The 23,502-nt window shown below is 37.9% G+C and overlaps 1 protein-coding gene across 6 annotated transcripts; it reads left to right on the top strand.

Annotated features, from left to right (window-relative positions):
- The first annotated feature begins 2,435 nt into the window (after window positions 1–2,435).
- LOC138777596 (neuronal acetylcholine receptor subunit alpha-3-like) lies at window positions 2,436–23,502 on the top strand. 6 transcript variants are annotated; one of them, XM_069956308.1, is made up of 6 exons: window positions 2,436–2,952; window positions 5,764–5,903; window positions 15,046–15,090; window positions 18,278–18,387; window positions 20,821–21,826; window positions 23,258–23,502. In XM_069956308.1, exons 1-6 carry the CDS (start codon window positions 2,907–2,909, stop codon window positions 23,378–23,380), a joined length of 1,470 nt encoding a protein of 489 aa, XP_069812409.1. In that variant the 5' UTR covers window positions 2,436–2,906; the 3' UTR covers window positions 23,381–23,502. The 6 variants fall into 6 exon arrangements, with proteins under 6 accessions (XP_069812409.1, XP_069812411.1, XP_069812410.1 ...); XM_069956310.1 differs by lacking the exon at window positions 5,764–5,903; XM_069956309.1 differs by lacking the exon at window positions 18,278–18,387 and having other exon boundaries at window positions 15,046–15,094; window positions 20,826–21,826.

The raw sequence follows: 23,502 nt of genomic DNA, 5'->3' as shown, positions 1-23,502 counted from the left end.
TAATGTACATAATAGCTTCCTGCCAAAAGTATGCCAACACATAGGTGTCAACCATTCTGAAAGTGCTAATACGTATATCACTTAGTTCTTTACATTAGATCCATCTTATTAATGTACATAATAGCTTCCTGCCAAAAGTCCGTTCTTCAGTGTAAATACTAGCCACATAATTGATCCAAATATCCGAAACCTCTGATAAATACATATTTCACACTTGCCGCAATCCTGATGACTTTGCACTTTTGTTTGTAGAAGACAAAATATTAGATTAAGTCTTCAGGGCAGAAAAGTAATCATGCTTCCTATGGTTTAGAGCCTTGGGACCTGTGGTTTAGGATCCATTATTATTCTATTGTATTGCATTTAATTCAGAGGCTTTAGCTTGTAGTAATGTAATAGTGATCTTCACTATGGCTACAGATACATATAGTAAATGGTATATAGAGCCAGAAGCTATTTATATTTCAATAATTCAGTTTTAGGGCACAAACCCACTTGACGTATTTGCTGCGTGAATCAGTCTTAAAAATAAGCAGGCAAAATGCAGGTTTATACAATTGTTCTGTGTTAAAATACGCAATTGCGTATTTTTGAAGCATGAAGCTACATGCGTTTTTCACACAGCTTGTTAACAACTGATGCTTTGCTAACAACAAGCTTCATGCTTCAAAAATACGCAATTGCGTATTTTAACGCAGAACAATCGTATAAAGCCAACCTGCGTTTTCCCTGCTTATTTTTAAGACTGATTCACGCAGCAAACACGTCAAGTGGGTTTGTACCCTTATAGTCTAAGGGGAAGATTTATCAAGCAGTCCTGGGGCCGTATTAGGTCGGCGGTCGCTTGCTCCTCATTCTTCTCTCCCTGTCGGTGCTATTACAAACACCAACATCGAGCACGGAGGAGTGGGTGGGGGGGGGGAGCAGTGGGAGGGGCTGCCCGGAAGATCTTTAGATCATATGAGTGGCCCATAGGAGACAGCAGCAATCTGCTACTGGCCCTCCTATTACACATAGTGAGGGCCCGAAAACCGTTGCTATCTTTATCAGGCTTTTAGGTAATGCTTTGACGATTAACGATTAGCTGATATCGTGCATGTCGGCTGATCGCTGATTTAAAACACGACCTATTACACAAAACAATTATCGGCCGGCAATTGGCCAGGCACAGCCAATAATTGCTTTGTGTAATAGTATTCTTATAGTAACATTCTCTTTGTTCCCCACAGCTCAGCTTAAAGGGGTTCTCTATTTTGGAAAATCCCTACTTCTTATAACAGTCTTTTGACAGTAAGCCGAAACGATTCCCTGCTGAGACCTCCAGTAATCGGCTGTATTAAGTAGGAAAATCAGACAGTAAACGGAGCTGAAAAAAACGTGTGAACATATCAGACATTTTAAACGGAGCTGAAAAAAACGTGCGAACATATCACACGTTTTTTTCAGCTCCGTTTAAAATGACGTCCGTTATTTTGAGTCTAAAATAACGGACGTTTTTCAAAGCCTGGCATCCCCATTATCTTAGTTTGGGGTTACTAATTGGCCTTTGGTTTTGGCTTAATTGAAAAATCCATTGAATTTAATAGTAAAAACGGAGAAAGAACGGTGACAAAAGAAGAACTGTGTGTGAACAACTAATAAAAAACATCCGCTATTTGCAAAAAAAAGTCCGAAAATAATGTTCATGTTCATTATTTTGACGTCAGGTGATGGTGAGCTCTGCACTCCACACAGATGCTTGAAGCAGGCCACCTTCTCTGGGTCCTGCAGGGAGTCCATGGGGTGTGGCAGCCGGGTGTAAGCCAATGCCTTGGCACCCCACATCCCAGTCACAGATTCCCTTTAAAAAGTTTTCAACCATTTACAAAAATGTCTTGCACACAGGGATTTGCATAAATAAATAAAAAAATCTTTACTCACCCTGCATCTTTCCACCATTACAGTGCTACCACCATCGCTCCAGTGTCCCCCCAAAACAAGTGGCTTCATAATGCCCCATAAGTTAAGCATGTGAGACTGCAGCCAATCACTGGCCTCAGCGGTTACTTCCAGTACTAAAGAAGGAGACCTACTGGTACCAGGGACTGGCTGCATGTGATTCCTCTATTAAATATTAGTATATAAATAGATAGCACATATGGATAATAGAATGGTTGTAATGTAAAATAATTTTGAGACTGTTTCCAGCCAGGGAGTAAGAAAATGAGGTAAAAATGTAAAAAATTACGAATTAAATAATTACGACCCCCTCAGCTTGCCTTCCCTTTAGTGCTACCACTGTCCTGTGCCCCTCCACCAGAATTGTTGAATTGATGACCATATATTTAGCATATCATGCTGCCGCCAATCACTGGCCTCATTTATCATGTAGAAATTTGGCTTAGGGCCCATAAAGCTCTTGTTAGGCCCTTGTGAAGATGATGAAGACACACGAATAGGTCAGCCTAGGGCTACACACAAATTCCTGTTAGCTACAAGAATAACTATACATATATATATATGTATATATATGTATTTTAAGAACAAGTATTTTTTTAACCCATGCATGTTTATTTTATCGTAATTTTTTCGCATGACTTTACATGTCTGTAAGACTCGTTGCCCTTTGAGAAACAATTCGGCATACAAAAGATGAGTAGATAGATATACTGTATGTTGTATTGATAAATCAGATAAGCCACTGATAGCTGTTCCATATTAGTTCTTAGAATCGTACCTTCTTCATTGTTATATTTATTTCCCAGTTGCCTGCACTTGTGCAGCTGTTCAGGCTGGGGGAGGAGAACATCATTATGAGCAGAGCTGTTTTATTGTCAGTAGGTCTCTGATATTGTAGTGCAGACCCTTCTCACACACGATCTACCAGTGTCTGACACCAGAAAAAAAACTCCTATATAACCAAAATCATGAAATGGTTGTGCACCTACATTACCCTCTTGGCTTTAAGTAACGGTGAGTAAACACTATAATATTTTCTTATATTTTTGCATTTCTGTATATTGACACATTATCAGCTTATGGAGAAAAGGGGTAATTGTACATTGAATATTGAGTAGATTGTGATATCACTTGCTGCTTGTAATATTTCTGTATTATTATGTGCATGATGAAAAGTTTCAGTACAGTGTGTTCTTGGGTGTGTCTGCTAGATTACTGTAAACCTATGTCTGCTCATGTTCATGTCCTGGAAAGCAGAGCCCAAGTTTTCTATACCATGTGTGTCATATGTATGTAAAATAAATCCTGCAGCTGTTAACATAGCATATTTATGGAACGAGTTGATATATAGATGTTTGCCTGCCTTTAGAGTGCCAATGTTTTGGATCTGTATATAGATTATTTCATATTTTATATGGACAAAACCACCTGTAACTGATGCTGTGTTATCAATGATTGAATAACTAGCTGTCCTCTGTATGATACAATACCATTTTATATGGAAATACTTGAACCTTTCAAAATAACATTTTTTTAAAAGAAAAAAAGTTTGTAAATGAATAAAAAAATGAAAGCTGTTCCTAGATACTAACCTTTTAACAGGATCTGCTGAAGGGTCTGGGGGTTTTCTTATAGCACCTCTGCCTCTATGATTGGCCAATACAAACCTGCATATTAAAAAGGACAGCTGATGTCTATATCATATATATGTGTGGATTAAACACTTCCATTTTTTTTTTTTTAGAAACAAGTTAGCTACAAAGGTCAATCGTTTTGAAATTGTGCTCAATTTTGCACCATAAATAATTGTGAAAATTCTCAAATTATAAACTTGTACATAATGATTATGTTCACAGAATGGTCAATATTGTGGATGAAACTGCTTGAACCAATCACACAATGTGACAGCTGTTCTTTACACCACTCTCCTTTCATCTAATGTGCGTAAGAACTATGTAGAAGAATAATGTTGAACACTTAGGGGAACATTTAGAAAAAAACATAAAACTTTACAACTGGAATAAAAATCACACACACACACTTGTGCACTTTATATATATATATATATATATATATATATATATATATATATATATATATATATAGCATTTCATACCCACCAGTGGTATGTTGGCCAACAGTTCTCTGTTTGGGGTGTGGTATAGTTGGTCAGAAGTGTGTGCCATCCTTATAAAGAATGTGATACTGTTATAAAATTCTCAATGCCTAATGAATATCCAAGGAGGATCAGCACAGCAGAAGCCCCTTTCAATACCAATAATAAACCTAGAAAGCACGTTCTTTGGACAACAATAGCTTTTCAGTATTAATTCTAGCTCTAATTCCTTAAAATTATAAAATAAAAATATTTCCTTGTATTATTAAAAGAATATAAATGTATTTAAATTCTTTATAGTCTACGATTATAAATATGTGAATGAAACTTTGTTTCATGCAAGTTTTTGTGGTGGAAAAGGTCAATTAGATAATGCCCTCAGGTAAAAAACCTTCTGATGCATTGTACAATTATTCTGTACCCTTGCCAAACTCTTCTTGGCAAAGTAACAGCATTGCCTTCCTACTAATGCAAAAATGTAAATTGTAAACTGCACAACCATATTGATGTAAATATTTGACCAAGGTGCCAGGCAAATGAATAAAGTTCAAAAACTGAAAAAGAAACATTCCCAGAGATTTTCACTGGCTTCTGTGGGTGTTATTGTGTTCTCAGGCTTAGTCACATGATCCCTCTGCCTGTGTTTTCTTTACTGTCTGTGATGTCACGTTCCCTTTCTGTTTCCTGATCCTGCCAGTGAGGAAACAGTAAGTCATCAGGTGGGTGGGGTTATGCATCCACATACATTTAGCCCCACCCCTGTAGGAGGAGCTAACTACTGAGCCCAGCAGAAACTGCAGCAGTAAGGGCAGCATGGCAATGAGAAGACCAGGGGCTGATAATTATGTTGTGAGCGGCATAGAGGTTAGCCATGTTGTGGGGGGCACAGAGGTTAGCCATGTTGTGGGTGGACAGAGTTTAGCCATGTTGGGGGTGGACAGAGGTTAGCCATGTTGTGGGTGGACAGAGGTTAGCCATGTTGTGGGTGGACAGAGGTTAGCCATGTTGTGGGTGGACAGAGGTTAGCCATGTTGTGGGTGGACAGAGGTTAGCCATGTTGTGGGTGGACAGAGGTTAGCCATGTTGTGGGGGGCACAGAAGTTAGCCATTTTGTGGGGGGCACAGAGGTTAGCCTTGTTGCTTTGTAGTGTTGTAGTCCTGTGGTCAAATGCCACCAAGGTTAACAGCAGCATGTATGTCCCCCAATGTTTGCATGGATTTTATCTCACACTCCAAAGCATTGTGAGCCCCAATAGGGACAGGGACCAATATGTGCGACTACAATCTGTAAACAGCGCTGGGAACAATGTGTAAAGATGTGTTAAGGCAGTGTTTCTGTTGTGGTGTAATATAGAGAGGAGAGGGGCAACTTCACCTCATGTCAGTCACCATTCTATCTATTTATTGCTGAAGGAAACCACACCTTTACAGCCTGGAAGGAAGCACTATCATTGAGTGGTCTAAGCACAAACAAGTCTGCTTCTGCAATTACATTTTCTATTACTGCAGACTATACCAATGCATTCAGGTATTAATGATCTTTTGGTACATTTTTACAATAATTCTGAAACAAATGCCTAGTGACCCAAAGTTATCTTTATGGTTGAGTCTTTAATTTTGTATTGTAATCTATTTTACAGAAATGATCTATATAAAATACATCAAATATAATGTTTTCCTAATAATTATTTCCAATGTCTCACTTCTAGAGTGCATCTGCTTCAACGCAGAACACAAACTGTATAAAACATTATTTGACAACTATAATCCTTATATAAGGCCAGTGAAAAATGTGTCTGATCCTGTAACTGTACAATTCGAGGTATCAATGTCACAGCTTGTTAAAGTGGTAAGTCCTCTGAGGTTACTGACTGTTATCTATGCACATAGTTGTTGAATTATTATTTCAACCATTCTCTTTTTTTTTATATATCTTGCATGCATATTACTAATATTATGAAGCAATCACATGGTTAATATATGAGAACGTGTTGCTAAATTAAGTGCCCAATTTGTATAAATTTATTAAAGGGCGAGCAAAAGACGGCTAAAGCCTTCTGCTCGCCGACACCAAATTTTTTTTATCCCACTCTTGGAGATGGAGGGAGGGGGCAGGACCAAGATACAATGTCTAATAGCTCCACAGGACCTCCGCAATATCAGAGATACTGTGCAGCTATTTGATGATTTGATGATCACCACTTACTTACTTGAGACTTGGGATCAAAGAAAGTGAGCACTGGCGAGCAGAAGGCTTCAGAGATTCCTAATAAATTCCATAATAAGGGGTTAGTACAACATTAGAAAAACGTCAGATTTTTAGCAAAAACTAGTGTGTGTGGTACTGCAGCCTAACCACATTCATTTTAATGGAGCTGAGCTGCAATAACATATACAGCACAGAACATTTGCAGCTAGGTTTTCCTAATCCTTAAAGGGGTTGGCCACTTTATACTAAAATTGCTCAGTGTACAGTATTAGTAAGTGTACTCACTGCACGTACTGACAATAGGTCCCTGTGTACCTCATAGAGCTAATATCAGACTCCCCTCCTCCAGGCTGAGCTGCCCTGCTCTGTGGTGAGGCTGTCCATAAGATGGCCAATATGGAGGAGCATGTGACCATGCCCCGCCCCCCAGTGTCCACCACTGAGCCTGTATATGTCTATGGAGGACACTGGGGGGCGGGGCATGGTCACATGGACAGTCTTACCACAGAACAGGGCAGCGCAGCCTGGATGAGGGGAGTGTGATTTTAGCTCTATGAGGTTTACAGGGAGCTGCTGTCAGTAAGTAATGTGAATACACTAACTTATACTACAGAGAAAACAGTTTTACTATACAGTTGCCAACCTCTTTAACATCCCCTTTAAAAGGAATGTATTGCCTAGATCTTTGGGCTTTCTGGGCTGTTTTTAACAGCCTTTATAGCAAGCCGCATGAACAGTAGACAGAAGTTGTCCCATTGACATGAATGGAAAATATTACTGGGCATACTTTGTGACCTTTGGAAAGGTTATTTCACTGGCAGTGGAAGGCTAAGGGTATTATTACACGGAACGATAATCGGCCGAATCGGCCCGATTCGGCCGATTATCGTTCCGTGTACTAAAGACAACGATCAGCCGATGATCGTTGTCATCGGCTAATTGTTGATATAGGTTCAGACCTATAATCGTCGGGCGCCGACCGTGCACCGCTACGTGTAATAGCGGTGCGCGGCCGATGCTGACGATTAGCAAAGAAGAATACATACACTACCTAATCCATGGTCCAGGGTTCCTCTTCCTCAGAGCTTCTTACTGAGTCCCGTGCGCTCCGGCTTCTCAGCGGCCTGTGTCAGCTGACAGGCCCCTCGGCCAATCACAGGCCGGAACCGCCGCAGCCAGTGATTGGCCGAGCGGCCTGTCACCAGAGACAAGCCACTGTGAAGCTGAAGTGCACGGAACGGGGAGAAGTTAAGAAGAAGAGGAACCCTGGACCATGGATTAGGTATGTATACAGTTTAAACAAAGGCTGCAAGGACATCGGTAACGATGTCCCTGCAGCCCTTGTTTAACGATTATCGGCCCGTCTAATAGGCCAAGTAAACGAGCAACGATCTAGCAGATCGTTGCTCGTTTACAGGTATTATCGGGCCGTCATGACCATCATCTTTTGTTCTTTCCATTTACTGGTGTCACCTTTTGCTGTATTGCTGTACAGATCACTTGACAGCCTCCTATTTATCCTCACAGACAGAACAAGAAGTCTCAGGGCCCTATTACACCAACAGATTATCTGTCAGATTTTTTTTAAGCCAAAGCCAGGAGTGGATTTGAAAAGAAGAGAAATCTCAGTCTTTCCTTTATTACCTGTTATCTGTTTATAATTCCTTCCTGGCTTTGGCTTCAATAATCTTTCAGCTAATCTGCTGGTGTAATAGGGCTTAGTTTTAGGCTTGGTGAGGAGAATGAAAACTGCAAGATTCTTTTTAAAATATAGATAGTAAAATGGGAAAAAAAAACCTTGCTTTAAACAATAGGTCATTATTCTGATGATATACAAAAAGAAGAAGACAGATTCCTCTCCAGCTCAGATAATATTGAATGCTTTATTGGACATACATATAACACTGATGCGTTTCAGACCCCACTGGGTCCTTAAGGACCCAGTGGGGTCTGAAACACGTTGGTGTTATATGTATGTCCAATAAAGCATTCAATATTATCTGAGCTGGAGAGGAATCTGTCTTCTTCTTTTTGTATATGATACCCCGGAGTCCAGGGGAAGTCTCTCTGTGCTCAAAAGTTACTGGCAATCAAGCCAGGAGACATTATTACATATTCGTCTGAGTGCTGACCTCAAAACATATGTTGTCTTTTCATTATTCTGATGACCCCATTATTTTTTTTAACCCCAAAAACAAATCATAGGAACAACTTTATACAACAGACATGTTCTAAGGGAATGCTAAGTAACCAGTTAAAGTGTACTGTCACAAAGTCTGCTTACCCGAAGTCTTCTCTGCAGCCGGAAGTTTGGGTATCTAATAGAGATGAGCTAACCGGGTTCGGGTTCGAGTCGATCCGAACCCGAACGTTCGGCATTTGATTAGCTGGGGCTGCTGAACTTGGATAAAGCTGTAAGGTTGTCTGGAATACATGGATACAGCCAGTGACTATATCCATGATTTCCACATAGCCTTAGGGCTTTATCCAACTTCAGCAGCCACCGCTAATCAAATGCCGAGTGTTCGGGTTCGGATCGACTCGAGCATGCTCCAGGTTCACTGAACTTTAGTATCTAACTATCTATGGATACAAACGCACTGAGATTGTATTGAGCACAAACCTCATTTTGTATTTCTTTTACCATGGTAGAAATTTGTAATTTTGATTTTCTTTCTTTCTTTAGACAGGGAAACATGACTTGTTTTCCCTACACATAACCTATTTTTTTTGGGGGGAGAAGAAAACGTCTGATAACCCCAGGCTTAATAGTCTGGTCAAGAAAGAGTCATATCAGCAATGGACTATGGCTTCTATTTGTCACCCTTATTCAATGTCTTATAGATAAACCAAGATGTGTGCAAAATCATGTGTTGTTAAAAAATCAGACAACCACCTTACAAACAGCAGTCTTGCCATTGCCTTCTTTCTCATACCACATATATTAGTGGTGAGACTGAGGTTACTTAGAAATGTATTACAATTGTGCTATAATAGCATAGAGACCAGAGCATGGCTGTAGGGATTATTGCATTAACCCAACCAATAACATTTTATACATTGACATTTATAGAGGTTATATTTAGTTGTAAAGTGGGATTTCTAGCCAAATCAAATAGCTCTCTGTATATTCCACATGACTGTTTTATTTCTTCCTAATAGTAGCCTAATATTCTTGGCAGTTTTTTTTTATACTTTATAGGGACAAGTAACTATTTTTTAATATTAATTTTAAATATTCTAATACAATACTGCTTTCTGGTAAATATGTTAAAATTATACATTTTAAAGGGAAACCTATGATCAAATCCCTGCTCTGTTTTTAATTATGTTTATTCTAGTTTTCCATTTTTCTCTTTATATTTTAACCCTTAGTAATAGCTTATTTTAGGCCTTAACGACCAAATTACAAATTACCAAAATTTTTATTATTATGTTTTGTTTCACGTTTACACTAGTGTACATTTGCGCACACTAGAGTATATTATCTAGTGATCTTCTGATGACTGATACAATACACTTCTGATTGGTAAGTTAAACATAAGAAACAACAGGTGGCTCAACCAAATACTGTGTGAAATAACGGGGGTGCCACTCAATGTCTAGATAGCAATAATGTTAACCCACAAAGAGACAAAGAGCTAGACAAATATTAAGTGCACTCCACCATATAATAAGTACATAAAGATATATGTCCAGAAAAATATATATATAATTTTTATTAGTTGAAAGTACTCATATAAAACACTCACAAAAAACACCACTACACAATACACTTAAAAACATTTAAAAATTCCAATAAGGAACATGCAAGTCTACGGTCTACCCAAACAATCAATAAAGGGTATCAGACCTACGGGGGGTAGCAAACAAATAATATTGTCAACATGACCCAAAAATAAATCAAAAATATCGGCAAAGCAACAAACCAAAATGCCAAACCATAAAAGATATATAGATGTATGAGGCTAAGAAATTTTGTAAAATATATGTCACCCAGCGCTACACAGGCAGAAAATGTATATATTTCGGTGCCTGGATGGATACAGGGTCATGGAGCTGCTACCCCCGGCAAAGAACCCCACGCGTATCGTCACCCTCCGGTGACTTCGTCAGGAGTAAATACTGTGTGTCACAGTGTCCTTAAATACTTTAGTAAAGCTGAGTGTATATGCAATACAGCTGCTAAATTAAATAATCACGGCTACCTGGTGGTGTTGTGCTGTGTCGATGACCCGTCAGACATGGCCGCTCTTGGCGTCCTCAGGCGGCTAATGCGCATGTCCATGCGCTCAATGTCATGTGTTCATGACGTCACCCGAGTCCGTCATGTGTTCATGACATGACCCGAGTCTGTAGGATCAGGGCATCACGTGACCTCCCATGTGACAAGTCACGTGTCTCCCATGTGATACAATGTTTACAGAAATACAATGAATTAACTATCGTCATGATATGACGTGACTCAAAACGTCAAATGACCCCCATAATAGAGACAATACGGCCAATATGTAACGTAGAGTTCACGCTTACAAAAAGACTTTATGCCAGAAAGAAATAATAAAATAAAATAAAATAAAAGAAACAGCTAACTTATTTAAAATCACCAATATTAGCACCTTGGTGACCAGGTTCAAAGCACGGGTAAACATAAAAAATATATAAATGAATATATAAATCACCCAATGTGAAGTGCTATTACATGACCTAACTAGTTATTAGTATTATAGAATGTGAACACCCAACCTACCCATAATTGTACTTGTATTGATATTGTTTTCAATAATCTGTTATTATTTTATTCTATTTTATATTTATTGTTATTTAATTATTTATTTTATTTTTTATTTTTTGTATATATTATATTATTTTTTAATTTTTATTCTTAATTTTTTATTTTATATTTTTATATATATTTTTATTTATATTAAATATTGTTTATTCATTTATTTTTTATTTTTTATTTTTTGTTTTTTATTTTTTATTTTTTATTATTATTTTATGTTATTTATTATTTATCATTTATTCCCTTATTATTGATTTATTTAGTGATTTATACCTATTTGCTATCCCCATATAGTTTATTTATGATAGCAAGTAGTATCCTGTATATGAAATGTAGTAAATTATTGATTATTACTTATTTATTTATATCACTATTCACAGACATTGATTTATTATTTAGCATTTATTTATATAAATATAAAAGTGTAAACATAATTAAATAAACACATAAAGACACAGTAGGATGAAATGACACAACACATATATAAATAACCCACCAAGTTGAAAATTCACCCGTTTAGTTAGAACCTGGCCACCGGTGAAAACAAAAGTGATTAACTAAACCAGAATGGGTAGAGCATAACCAACCACAGAGAAAGAGGAAGGAAATACACATAGAGCCAAACTGGCCACAATATGTCTAGATTACGGAAACATCAGATGGAGGATCATGCCAAAATACACATCATACGGCCAACAAAGGACCATACGGTCCTACAGAGTTGGAAGTCCCATTATCTTAGACATCAAAAAGGTCCATGTCTGCATGATCAGGTAGATAAATCCAGTTCAATTGACTCAGTCCCTTCAAGAACCATTAAGGAGAAATCACAACTCAATAGGTAAGTAATTTCCTTGATTTTCGGGAATAGCGGAACAAACGATCTTAACGGGCCAGCGATGATTGGTGGATCCACGGGCAATCATTGTACAAGAATCAGGCATCCAAAGTTAGAATTCACAAGCACCTCCAAGCATCCCGGAACAATCCCCACACTAGATATAAAACAGAAGGTAAGTGCCATTTGTAAAAGGCAAGAACGAGTTTCACACCGGTGGGGGAAGGGAAAAAAGAGAAGGGAGGGGGAAAAAAAAAAAAAAAAAAAAAAAAAAAAGGGGGGGGGGGGGGGAAAAACCGTGTAATACACTCCCACACAAAACCAATCTGAACATAAAAACGAGTGAAAAAATATCTATCATGAATTAAGTAAAAATTCTAAATGCAAATTATGTGAAATAAACGTATTCCTTTCTAAAGTGAAATACTTAAACATTAATTATATAAGAAGCTGGCTGGCAAAGTGATGCCACCAGGTTAAATGTGAAACAAACTAATACGAAAATTAGATGGTATGAAAATTAGAAAATAAATAAGTGTAAACATTAAGTGTACAAACAACGTGTGTGTCGTGAAATAAGGCCAGTCAAAATGCATTGTGTTACCACATAAAATAAAAAGCCACATCACCAATCCCTACTCCTCCCCTGAATCCCATCCCCTCAAATTTACTCACCGAGGAATCCCGTAAACTGAAGTTCTTCATTTAGTCCATTTGGAGCAACAGATCTCAGATTAAATATCCACTTTGATTCCAACCTTAGTAGGGAGTCCTTGATTTCTCCGCCTCTGATATTTGTTTGTAGCTTCTCCAAGCCAAAGACTCAAAGACTCAATTTTTGATTTATTTTTGGGTCATGTTGACAATATTATTTGTTTGCTACCCCCCGTAGGTCTGATACCCTTTATTGATTGTTTGGGTAGACCGTAGACTTGCATGTTCCTTATTGGAATTTTTAAATGTTTTTAAGTGTATTGTGTAGTGGTGTTTTTTGTGAGTGTTTTATATGAGTACTTTCAACTAATAAAAATTATATATATATTTTTCTGGACATATATCTTTATGTACTTATTATATGGTGGAGTGCACTTAATATTTGTCTAGCTCTTTGTCTCTTTGTGGGTTAATCTGATTGGTAAGTGACTCCACTGGAACCCATTACATTATATGACTGGCATTTAATCGGTTAAACTACTCAGAGCAGATGATTCTTCACTCTGGGTAGTTACAGCCATGCAGTATGACAGCTGATCCCCTGTGATGACGGTGCAGGAGAGGCAGATCCTTATTCTGAACCTCTAGTAAAAGGGTGTAGGGATTGGAACAAGGCCCATTAGTGGCCATCCTGAAAAGGGTTATTGGTGGTCATTAATGGGTTTGAATCCTGACATTTTACAGTATAAGTCTACATAAGGCAACACAATTCAACTGCTGTTCTTTTCATAGTGAAATGTGGTGCACTGAAGTCCATGCAAACAATGGCTGTTGTCCACACAATGTATTGAACAACTGCCATTGTTTGCTATGGCCGTTGAAATAATTCACATGTCAATTATTTCCGGCCATTGTGCATTGATCTCAATAGAATGTAGTCAGCTCACAGGTGGTAGACAATCCTCGGTGCGAAAGGCAATATCCAGCACGTATGAAAAAGTGGTCTTTTTTATTCCATATATGACATGCTTACAGGTAAATGCCACAGTGCAGGGACCCCACAAGAAATCAGACATGTTTCAAGCAAATGCACGCTCTTGTTCACTGTTTGATCTCAATTCAGTTTCTAATACAACAAAGACAATTGTTTTTGAGTGCCAAACAACGGCCATTGTCCATACATTGTGGGAACATAGCCTAACAGTGAAAGTGACACCAGAAGATAGAGAAGACAATAGATGAGGCTCACAGCCCAGCTCCCTCCTCCCACTGGAATGTCCTCTGCAAAGGTTGCAGAGGTCACAAAGCATGCTTACAAAGATGCTTACTGGAGGAGATTGACTATCCCTGTGCCAGACATACATCGGCAAATGATTTGTGCCTTTTTCTAGTGCGCACTCTGCTTGCCTGATGGGCAGGCAGAGATATGTAGAGAGTTGCAGCGAGGGCATGTCCTCCTCCTGCGTCCCCTTAATGTAAGCATGGCTGGTGCAAAGTAGATTTTGAGATTACTGCATAGCAGCCTCAGCTTTGATGGATTTATTGAGAGGTGTGCACCTGGTGTGGGGGATGGATTTAGTTAAAGGGGTTATCCAGTGCTACAAAAACATGGCCACTTTCTTTCAGAGACAACACGACTCTTGTCTCCAGTTCAGGTGTGATTTGCAATTAAGCTCCATTGACTTTAATGGAACTGAGCAGCAAAACCCCGCCCAAGCTGGAGACAAGATTGGTGCTGTCGCTGGAAGAAAGTGGCCATGTTTTTGTAGCGCTGGATAACCCCTTTAAGACCAGTGTACAGATAGACTTGATACCCCCCCCCCCCCCCCTTGTTGTAATGCACATCTCTAAATGCTGTTAAGAGTAGCTCAGGTAAGATGGCTGGCCCCATAAAAATGAACTAAAACCTAAATTACAATCGGAGAATAAAAACAGATTAGTAAAAACATGTTTTAATATCTGCTCTTAATCAGTGAAAAATAAGCAACACATTATTTTTAAAAAGCAGATAGGCAGAAAAGTGCATTGCTTGCTGAGGACGTTGATACTGTAGGTGCTGACATATGGTAGATGTGCCACTTTCTACTTTATATACTATGCATGCCATAATGCATTTTTTACAATGCAGATAAAACAGTAGGGACTGAAAAGCCAACGTAAACACTAGTGATGAGGAAACATGTTTGTGAATGTTTGTATGTTCGTATGAACATGACGCTAATTGTTCGTGTTCGCCGTTCACAAACAATTTGTTTGATGACCGGAATGGTAATAAGGATAATTTTCAAACATATTTGAACTTACAAACGTACGTAACTGTGTAATTTACGTTTTGCACCTGATAATCTGTACACATGTTCGTAGATCAAAACGTACGCTTCTACTGTATGTTTGCTCATCACTAGTAAACATAATTTCTGAATTGTATTGATACAAATTTTGTTATTATGGTATAATATATAAATATATTGGTATATAATATCTTTTTGTGTGCATTTTCATAGGATGAAGTTAATCAGATTATGGAAACCAACCTTTGGCTGAAACATGCAAGTATATATATCTACATTCTCTCATCAGCAATAACATTAAAACCACCTGCCTGATATTGCATAGATACCCATCATGCCACCAAAAAGTGAAGTCCTGAAAAAAAAAGTCCTTGTACAACTCTGTTGGCCAAATAAAAAAGTTATGGCTGTCAGAATAAAGCCACTGAGTGAGTGATTATATTATAGAAAAGAAGAAAAACATAGAAAAGGAAGAACATAAAAAACCTATATTGACTAGATTTCATCATAATAGTGACCCACAAAATTAAATAAACATGTCAATTATACTGCATGAGAACACCACAAAAATGTATTTTTCCTCCTGCCTCCCCAAAAAATGAAATAAAAAAATTATCAAAGTCAAGCCCTCACACAATCAACTGGAAATTAAAAAAAAATCGTAGCTGTCAGAATATTGCGATACAAAAACTATTTTTTTTTTACAGGGTTTTCCCAAGACTACAATTTATGACATTTATACTGCATAGATGACATATGATTGGTAGGGGACATAACTGATCATGAAAATAGGGTTCCTAAGTGCCCTTTTGTTAATGAAGCAGCAGTATACACCCTGGACTCCTGCGTTATTCACGCACTATGGAACTGCTCAAAATGGCTTGGTGCTGTATTCCGTTTTCTTATCCACTATTCTATTCAGACCCCTAGAGCTTGAAGGGAATGGCAATGCACATACATGGCTGACACTTTACACTTATTGGTGGGGTTCCAGCAGTCAGACCCTCATTGGCACATATCACCTATCCTGTGGATGAGTAATAATGTCTAGTGAAACTAGAGTTTCACCAATTATTGAGAATACTGAGGATACACACTACTCAGACTTTGATAATATTTTTACAACAACACCTTGGGAAAGCATATTATAATGTAATAATGTCCAGTAGTAGGAAAAATGCTTCTATAAATGCAGGGATCAGGTGTATTTTCATTCTTGGATAATGCAAACTGAAGTACTGAAAATGATCTTTTAACATCTTTCATTTATGAAATGTCAAATCGATTTCTGATTAAGGCAGAAAGGCAATGAGACCAGTGATTCTCTGCAGTGCTAGGTCTCCCTCTACTGGAGAAAGTAGGGATCAGGAAAACCCTTTCCACATATTGCATACAACAAAGCTCGATTTGCACAGCAATATTCCCCAGTGATCCAATTGGTAATTATTATGATGATTCAAGAATGTGAACAATCCCATCACGGGTTGATATTGGGAGGCCTTACATCATTATGTTAATCTCTGTGTGTGTGTGTATATCTATCTATCTATCTATATATATATATATATATATATATATATATATATATATATATATATTCAGTATAGACTATGAGTTCCATGCAGAGAAAATTACACACTTATGGTACTTTTACACGGTGCGATAATTCGCCCGATCGCACGATTAACGATTTTGAATGTACGATGGTTTTTTTTTATAACGATCAGCGTTTAGACGGAACGATACATCGTACGGAAAATTCGCTATGCGATCGTTTTGAGATCGTTTAAGCCTATCTCACACATAGGTGAAATCGCTGAAAGAATGTTTACACGGAACGATCTGCGAATTTTTTGCGAACGATCAACAATGATTTGAGAACATGTTAAAAGATCAAAATGAAGATTTTTTGCTCGTCGTTTGATCGTTCGCTGCATTTACACGTACGATTATCGTTCGAATTTGACCGTTATCGTGCAAAAACGAACGATCAATCATCCCGTGTAAAAGGACTATTAGGGCCCTATTCCACCGGATGATTATCGTTTGCATAATCGTTAACGATTAACGATCTCAAACGACCGCTATTGCGAAAAACCTGAAAACGTTCACTCATTTCCATGGAACGATAATCGTTACTTATGATCGTAATTGCGTTAGTTTTTTCTTCGCTGTTTATTCGCTATTGTGTTAGTATCTATTGCGAACGACCAAACAATGTCTTATTCAATGCGAACGATTTGCGAATGTTTTGCAAACGAGCAACGATAAAAATAGGTCCAGGTCTTATAAAGCGATCAACGATTTCTCGTTCGGTCGTTAATTGTTAACTGCATTTCAACCGAACGATTATCGGTTAAATTCGAACGATTTAACGATAATCTGAACGATAATCATCTGGTGGAATAGGGCCCTTACACACCTTGGCATGTTATCAGTACAGTTAATAACCTGTTAACTCTGCAGCAATTTGTGCTGTTAAAGAGGTACTCCATCAAAAATCTTTTTCTTTCAAATCAACTGGCTTCAGAAAGTTATATAGATTGGTAATTTACTTCTATTTAAAAATCTCAAGTCTTCCAGTACTTATCAGCTGCTGTATGTCCTACAGGAAGTGGTGTTTACTTTTCAGTTTGACACAGTGCTCTCTGCTGCCACCTCTTTTCGAGTTAGGAACTGTTCAGAGCGGTAGCAAATCCCTATAGAAAACCTTTCCTGCTCTGGACAGTTCCTATCTCGGACACAGGTGGCAGTGTGTCAGACCGAAAAGAATACAGCATTATGTGTAGGGCATACAGTAGCTGATAATTATGGGAAGACTTGAGATTTTTAAATAGAAGTAAATTACAAATCTATATAACTCTCTGAAACCAGTTCATTTGAAAGAAAAGATTTTCAACGGAGAACCCCTTTAAAGGCAAAGTCCTGCAAAAATAAAAAATCACCGGCAGATGGGGGAAGGGGGTAACATAATAAAGAATGTATACTTACCTGTCCCCGTGCCCCCATAGCTCCGCTCTCACAGCTTTGAAATTCTCTGCGTGTAAGAAAGGTAGTCATGCAATACAACTTAGATTATAATTCACATTTACAGTATGTCAGCATTATCCTGTAAAGGTCCTTCTAATCTTTAGGACACACTGGAAAACATAATAAGTCATAAAACTGTATATTTACTGATATAAAAACACTAAGAGCATTTACTGCTACTGAATAATATTGCAAGCCACAGTACCCTAACACTAACAATATGTGTAGCTATGCCATAACAGTGTCTCCAGTGCTACTATAACATTAATAACGACAGTGTCCCCATAGAAGTGGCAGCCACAGCTGTAGTACTGTGTAAGTGCTAGGTTGCTGCCCTTGAGGTAACAGAACTGAGAAATAAGTACATTCTGACTGTTTATAGAAAGTGGCTTCACACATTTTCATATTTCTACAGATATGGAACGATTACAAGCTGAAATGGAATCCAAGAGAGTATGGAGGAATTGAATTTATTCGAGTTCCTTCTTCACAGATCTGGAAACCAGACATAGTTCTCTACAACAAGTAATCACTCTCTGTCATCATACATTACACTTGAGTGTTTTTTCGTTTGGTAACACACAAAAACTCTATGCGTATAAGGGAAAAGTGATTGGGAAATGTACTTTTTATATATAAAAACACAATATAATATTTATGTAATTGTATACTTCTATAAATACAATTGGAGGAGTTGATTAACCCATTAAGGACCAGGCCAATTTTCATTTTTGCATTTTTGTTTTTCCTTTTTGTCTTCTAAGAGCTATAACTCTTTTATTTCTCCATCTACAGGGCCATGTAAGGGCTTGTTTTTTTAGGAACAGGTATACTTGGTAATGATGGCCTTTAATCTACCATAAAATGTATGATGGAACCCAAAAAAATATTATCTATGGGGTGAAACTAGAAAAAATGCAATTCTGTACCTTTTGGGGGTTTCATTGTCTACATAATGCACTTTACTGTAAAATGGACATGATATCTTTATTGTATACCTCAGTCTGAACACAACAATATGCATGTTTACATAGCTTTTCTAATATTTACAATTTTTTAAACTTTCTTTTTGCAAATAATTATGTTTTAAATTGCTCTGTTGTGACAGTTTTATAAATTTTTTTAACTATGGGGCTGTACAGGGATGTATTTTTTTGCGCCATGAGCTCTAGTTCTTATTAGTATGACACTTTTGGAGGTCGGACATTTGATCGCTCTTTATAATTTTTTTCTGCTATATAATGTAACAAAAAATCAGCAATCCTGTCTCTTTTTCACTTTTTTCATTCTGCAGGAACAAAATTGTTATATTTTAATAGATCAATTTAAGTCCCCCTGGGGGTCTATTACCAGCTGGTAAAAATGATTAGGACCAGTGGCATAGCTACAATGTAGTTTTTAGCATAGATACTACGTTTTTGTGTATGTTAAAAAAGACGGATCCATTTTGATCCTTTTTTTATAATGCAATTCAATGGAAAAACGGATCAAAATGGATGCACATGTAGATCATTTGTTGCGAACCCCGTTTGCTGACCTCTATTGTGTTTTGTCTGTCCTGTCCTTGTTTTGTGTTTGTGCACCTAGCCCGTGTAGCTGCAGTCTTCAGGTTGGGGCCTGTTAAGCAGTCAGTTTTCCCAAAAGGAGCGAACAGTTGGTGGGTGCAGCATCAGGGTCTCACGCGGTCCTTGTGTCTGTGTGTTACTGACCAGTCATCACAGCAGCTATTTTAAATGGTCACATTGACTGTGTGTTGCAAGAACTTGTGATACATCCAGATTGACTTCATGATTCATAGTTGTATTTTGGCACACTGGCTTTAAATCACTGAAACACCATAATAACAGTGCTAACAGATGGGAATACATATTATTCATTCTTACCAACATTTTTTAAAACTGATATACACTATACTTAAACGTGAATAACAACATGTAACTATTTTTTTTTTTTTTTACCTTACAGTATCATGTATATGTGGTAAGACCATATGATCATAGGGGCATACCTAGAATATTTTTTGTGGGAAAATCTACTGATGCAAATCTGTACACATCTGCTAACAGGTCTGCAATGTGAGTGCGGTGAGCTTTATAGTCCATCTTCACCAGCAGATTGGATCTCTAAAGTTGTAGTTTATACAGTACACTAACCTACTGAGATAAAACACAAAGGTGGGAACCAAAGTGGTACCTTGGTTTAAGAGCGTTTTGCAAGGAGAGCTCACAGTTTTTCAAAATTGTATATGGTTTAAGAGCATTGTTTTAGTTTAAGAGCTCCCTGTACTGGGTGGGAGAGGGAGGGGAAGGGGCATGACCTGCATAGTGGGGTCTACAGCTCTGTACCCTGACCCAGGAAGTCTCCCTCACCTTCTATATACAGATACACATTCCTACTTTATGCTTCCTGCAGTCTTTGTCAGTCCGTGTGTTTCCCATCCTCTCCTTTCCTGCTATAATGTGCCTGCACTTACACTGCCATGCACACTGCTATATAGAAAAGTTTCTGTCACTGTCCTCCTGCACAGCTCTGTGATTCTCACTTCCTGATTGGTCCATGCTGAGACCCTGTCATGCTGTCCACACAGACCTCTGACAGCAGCCCTGCTTCTCAATTCTAGCCTATTGTACTATGCTACTGCATTAGGGGGATCTGTACTATATGTCCAGCAGGAAAGAACATTTCCTGCAGGACATATAGCAGCTAATAAGTATGGGAAGACTTGAGATTTTTTAATAGAAGTAAATTACAAATCTATATAACTTTCTGACTTCAGTTGATTTGAAAGAAAAAGATTTTTGCTGGACAACCCCTTTAAGGAGACTTTATGGCAGCTTAGGGCACATGATAGGGGTAACCTTACCATAATTGTATATGTATTACATATGATATCCCACAGTAGACATGTACAAATATTGTTAACTTATTTCCAATGACTGAAATATTTTATGGTTTCAGCGCAGTTGGGGTCTTTCAGGTGGATGACAAAGCAAAGGCAATATTAAAACATACAGGAGAAATAACATGGATACCACCAGCTATATTCAAGAGCTCCTGCTGGATTGATGTAACATACTTTCCCTTTGACTATCAGAACTGTACCATGAAGTTTGGCTCTTGGACATATGATAAAGCACATATTGACCTGGTTATGATTGGCACAGAGATGAACCTGAAAGAATTCTGGGAGAGCGGTGAGTGGGTCATTATCAGTGCCCCGGGCTACAAGCATGAAATTAAATACAACTGCTGTACAGAAATCTACCAGGATATTACATATTATTTATACATCAAGCGTTTGCCCTTGTTCTACACCATTTATATCATCATCCCCTGCCTTCTCATTTCCTGCCTAACAATCTTGGTTTTCTACTTGCCATCAGATTGTGGGGAAAAGGTTACATTGTGTATGTCTGTCCTTTTATCACTAACTGTATTTCTCTTGGTTATTACTGAAATTATTCCTTCAACCTCCTTGGTGATTCCTCTGATTGGTGAATATTTACTTTTTACTATGATATTCGTAACACTTTCTATTGTTATCACTGTATTTGTACTGAATGTGCACTACAGAACTCCCAAAACGCACACAATGCCTCAATGGGTCAAGAAAATATTCTTAGAGCAGCTTCCTAAAGTAATGTTAATGACCAGACCATCGAAAGAAGACCTAAATGCATCCAAATCTCATTTCATCGGAGATAGCTTTAACATAAGTAGCATCAGCAGTTCTGAGATTAGAAGCTGTAATGACCAGTTCTTCTGCCAGGACAACTCTTGTCCATGTGGACATATGAAAAGATTATATACATCTGACATTGCATGCAACCTTACTCGTGGCTCCAGCTTGGAATCATTGGACAATGTTCTCTCAAATTCAGTATTATCTGCAGAGATAAAAGAAGCCATTGAAAATGTGCATTTTATCGCAGAGAACATGAGGATACAAAATGAAGCCAAAGAGGTAAGAGTGAATTTGTACGTGTACTTGTGCATGCCTACGTTACAAATGTACATACAACTAGAGAGCAATTGGATTCATTTCGGCAAACATAGCATGGAGTATGAATGGGTTTTGTTATGTCTGTGGTAGGTGAGATTTGAGTTTTTATTGTTTATACTATAAATACAAATCTGCTTAGATAACAGACTGCACTTTGACACATATGTAGGATTGTCATGTTATCTACTTTTACAAGGACAGACCTATAGACCTTGCTACTAGACAGCAGCGTAAACAAACTGTTATACTGCAACCAGGTATATAATGGGCTTTAGATTATATAAGTGGTACAAATGATTAGCTTATATGTGAGCCATATATCTTTCAACCCCACTTGTTGTTAATGCCAAAATCCAGCAACCTTATTAGTGGAAATGTCCTGATCTATTTCAGTGTGTTATGGACTGAAATGTGTCTGAAAGGAAATTAAAATGAGTCAGTGTTTAACTTCAACCTAATATTCTGGAACATTGGTCCAGAAGAAGGCAAAACAAGCCCCATGAGCTAGTAGTCTATAATAGATCCCTTCTTGTAGGACGGTAAAAGATTTCTTAGATGCACTGAATGCTTTATTTACATTGATACAAGACTCTGTGTCCATTCATATCTTTGTTTATAATGATTAGGTTGCCAGGTTTCTTGTCAACCTCAACTTCTTATGGACCAAGACAATTTTAACTTTTGCACTTTTGTTTAAAAGGCTATAGTGCTTGCATTATTTTTTCTACAGAACCATATACATTTTATCTTTTGAGACACCAATTGTACTTTGCAATGACACACCTTTTTTTTTTTTTTTTTTACACTAACTTATAGACCCCTAGGGGGACTCTTATGAGCAATACCATGATTGCTTATAGGCATCTATGCAGTACATATGATCTATGTTATTGTAGCTCAATTGCCTCAGGCTGCTGCAGATAGCCTGAAGCAATAGTCTAGCTGGGACATCGCAGGAAACCAGAAGAGGACCTGGGCAGTAAGTACGATGGATCGGCTTGCCATGATCACATCATATGCTGCTATTAGTTTTGACAGTGGTATTTAAGTGGTTAAATAGCTGTCAATGATTGGTTCATGCCAACTATGAGCCACAGTCAGCGGCTACAGATAGCAGCCAGGAGCGTTGCGGTGCAGGATTGTGAGTGTGGCGAGAGTGGTGGAGATTGGAAAATTCCAGGGGATTTAATCATCTTTTGGCTGATCTGCACCAGGCACAGAACATAATAAATCCCCCCAATAACTTTATGTGACATTTCAGAAACAGAACTAAGATTGTTTGGAGTGAATTCCACATTATAGTCCACATTATAAAACCTTTAGGAAAGTTACAGACACAAAGTGTACATTGTATAAGATAGTACTGATTCAGATGTTCTTCTTCATCTTTAGATCCAAAATGACTGGAAATATGTTGCCATGGTAATTGACCGCATCTTCCTCTGGGTGTTTGTACTGGTCTGCGTCCTGGGCACAGGTGGACTGTTTTTGCAACCATTGATGTTTGGTGACTGAAGAAGTATTAAAAATATAGAAAATGTTCCTTGTGCTTTACACCTTTAACTGCACATACAGCAAATATGTATAAATACAAAGTTGCTAAAAAGGTATTACAAAATAAACTATTCTAGATTCCA

The sequence above is a fragment of the Dendropsophus ebraccatus genome, chromosome 1 (assembly GCF_027789765.1).
Source record: "Dendropsophus ebraccatus isolate aDenEbr1 chromosome 1, aDenEbr1.pat, whole genome shotgun sequence".
In the NCBI taxonomy this organism is placed as follows: Eukaryota; Metazoa; Chordata; class Amphibia; order Anura; family Hylidae; genus Dendropsophus; species Dendropsophus ebraccatus.
This window is presented reverse-complemented; position numbering and strand designations above follow the sequence as displayed.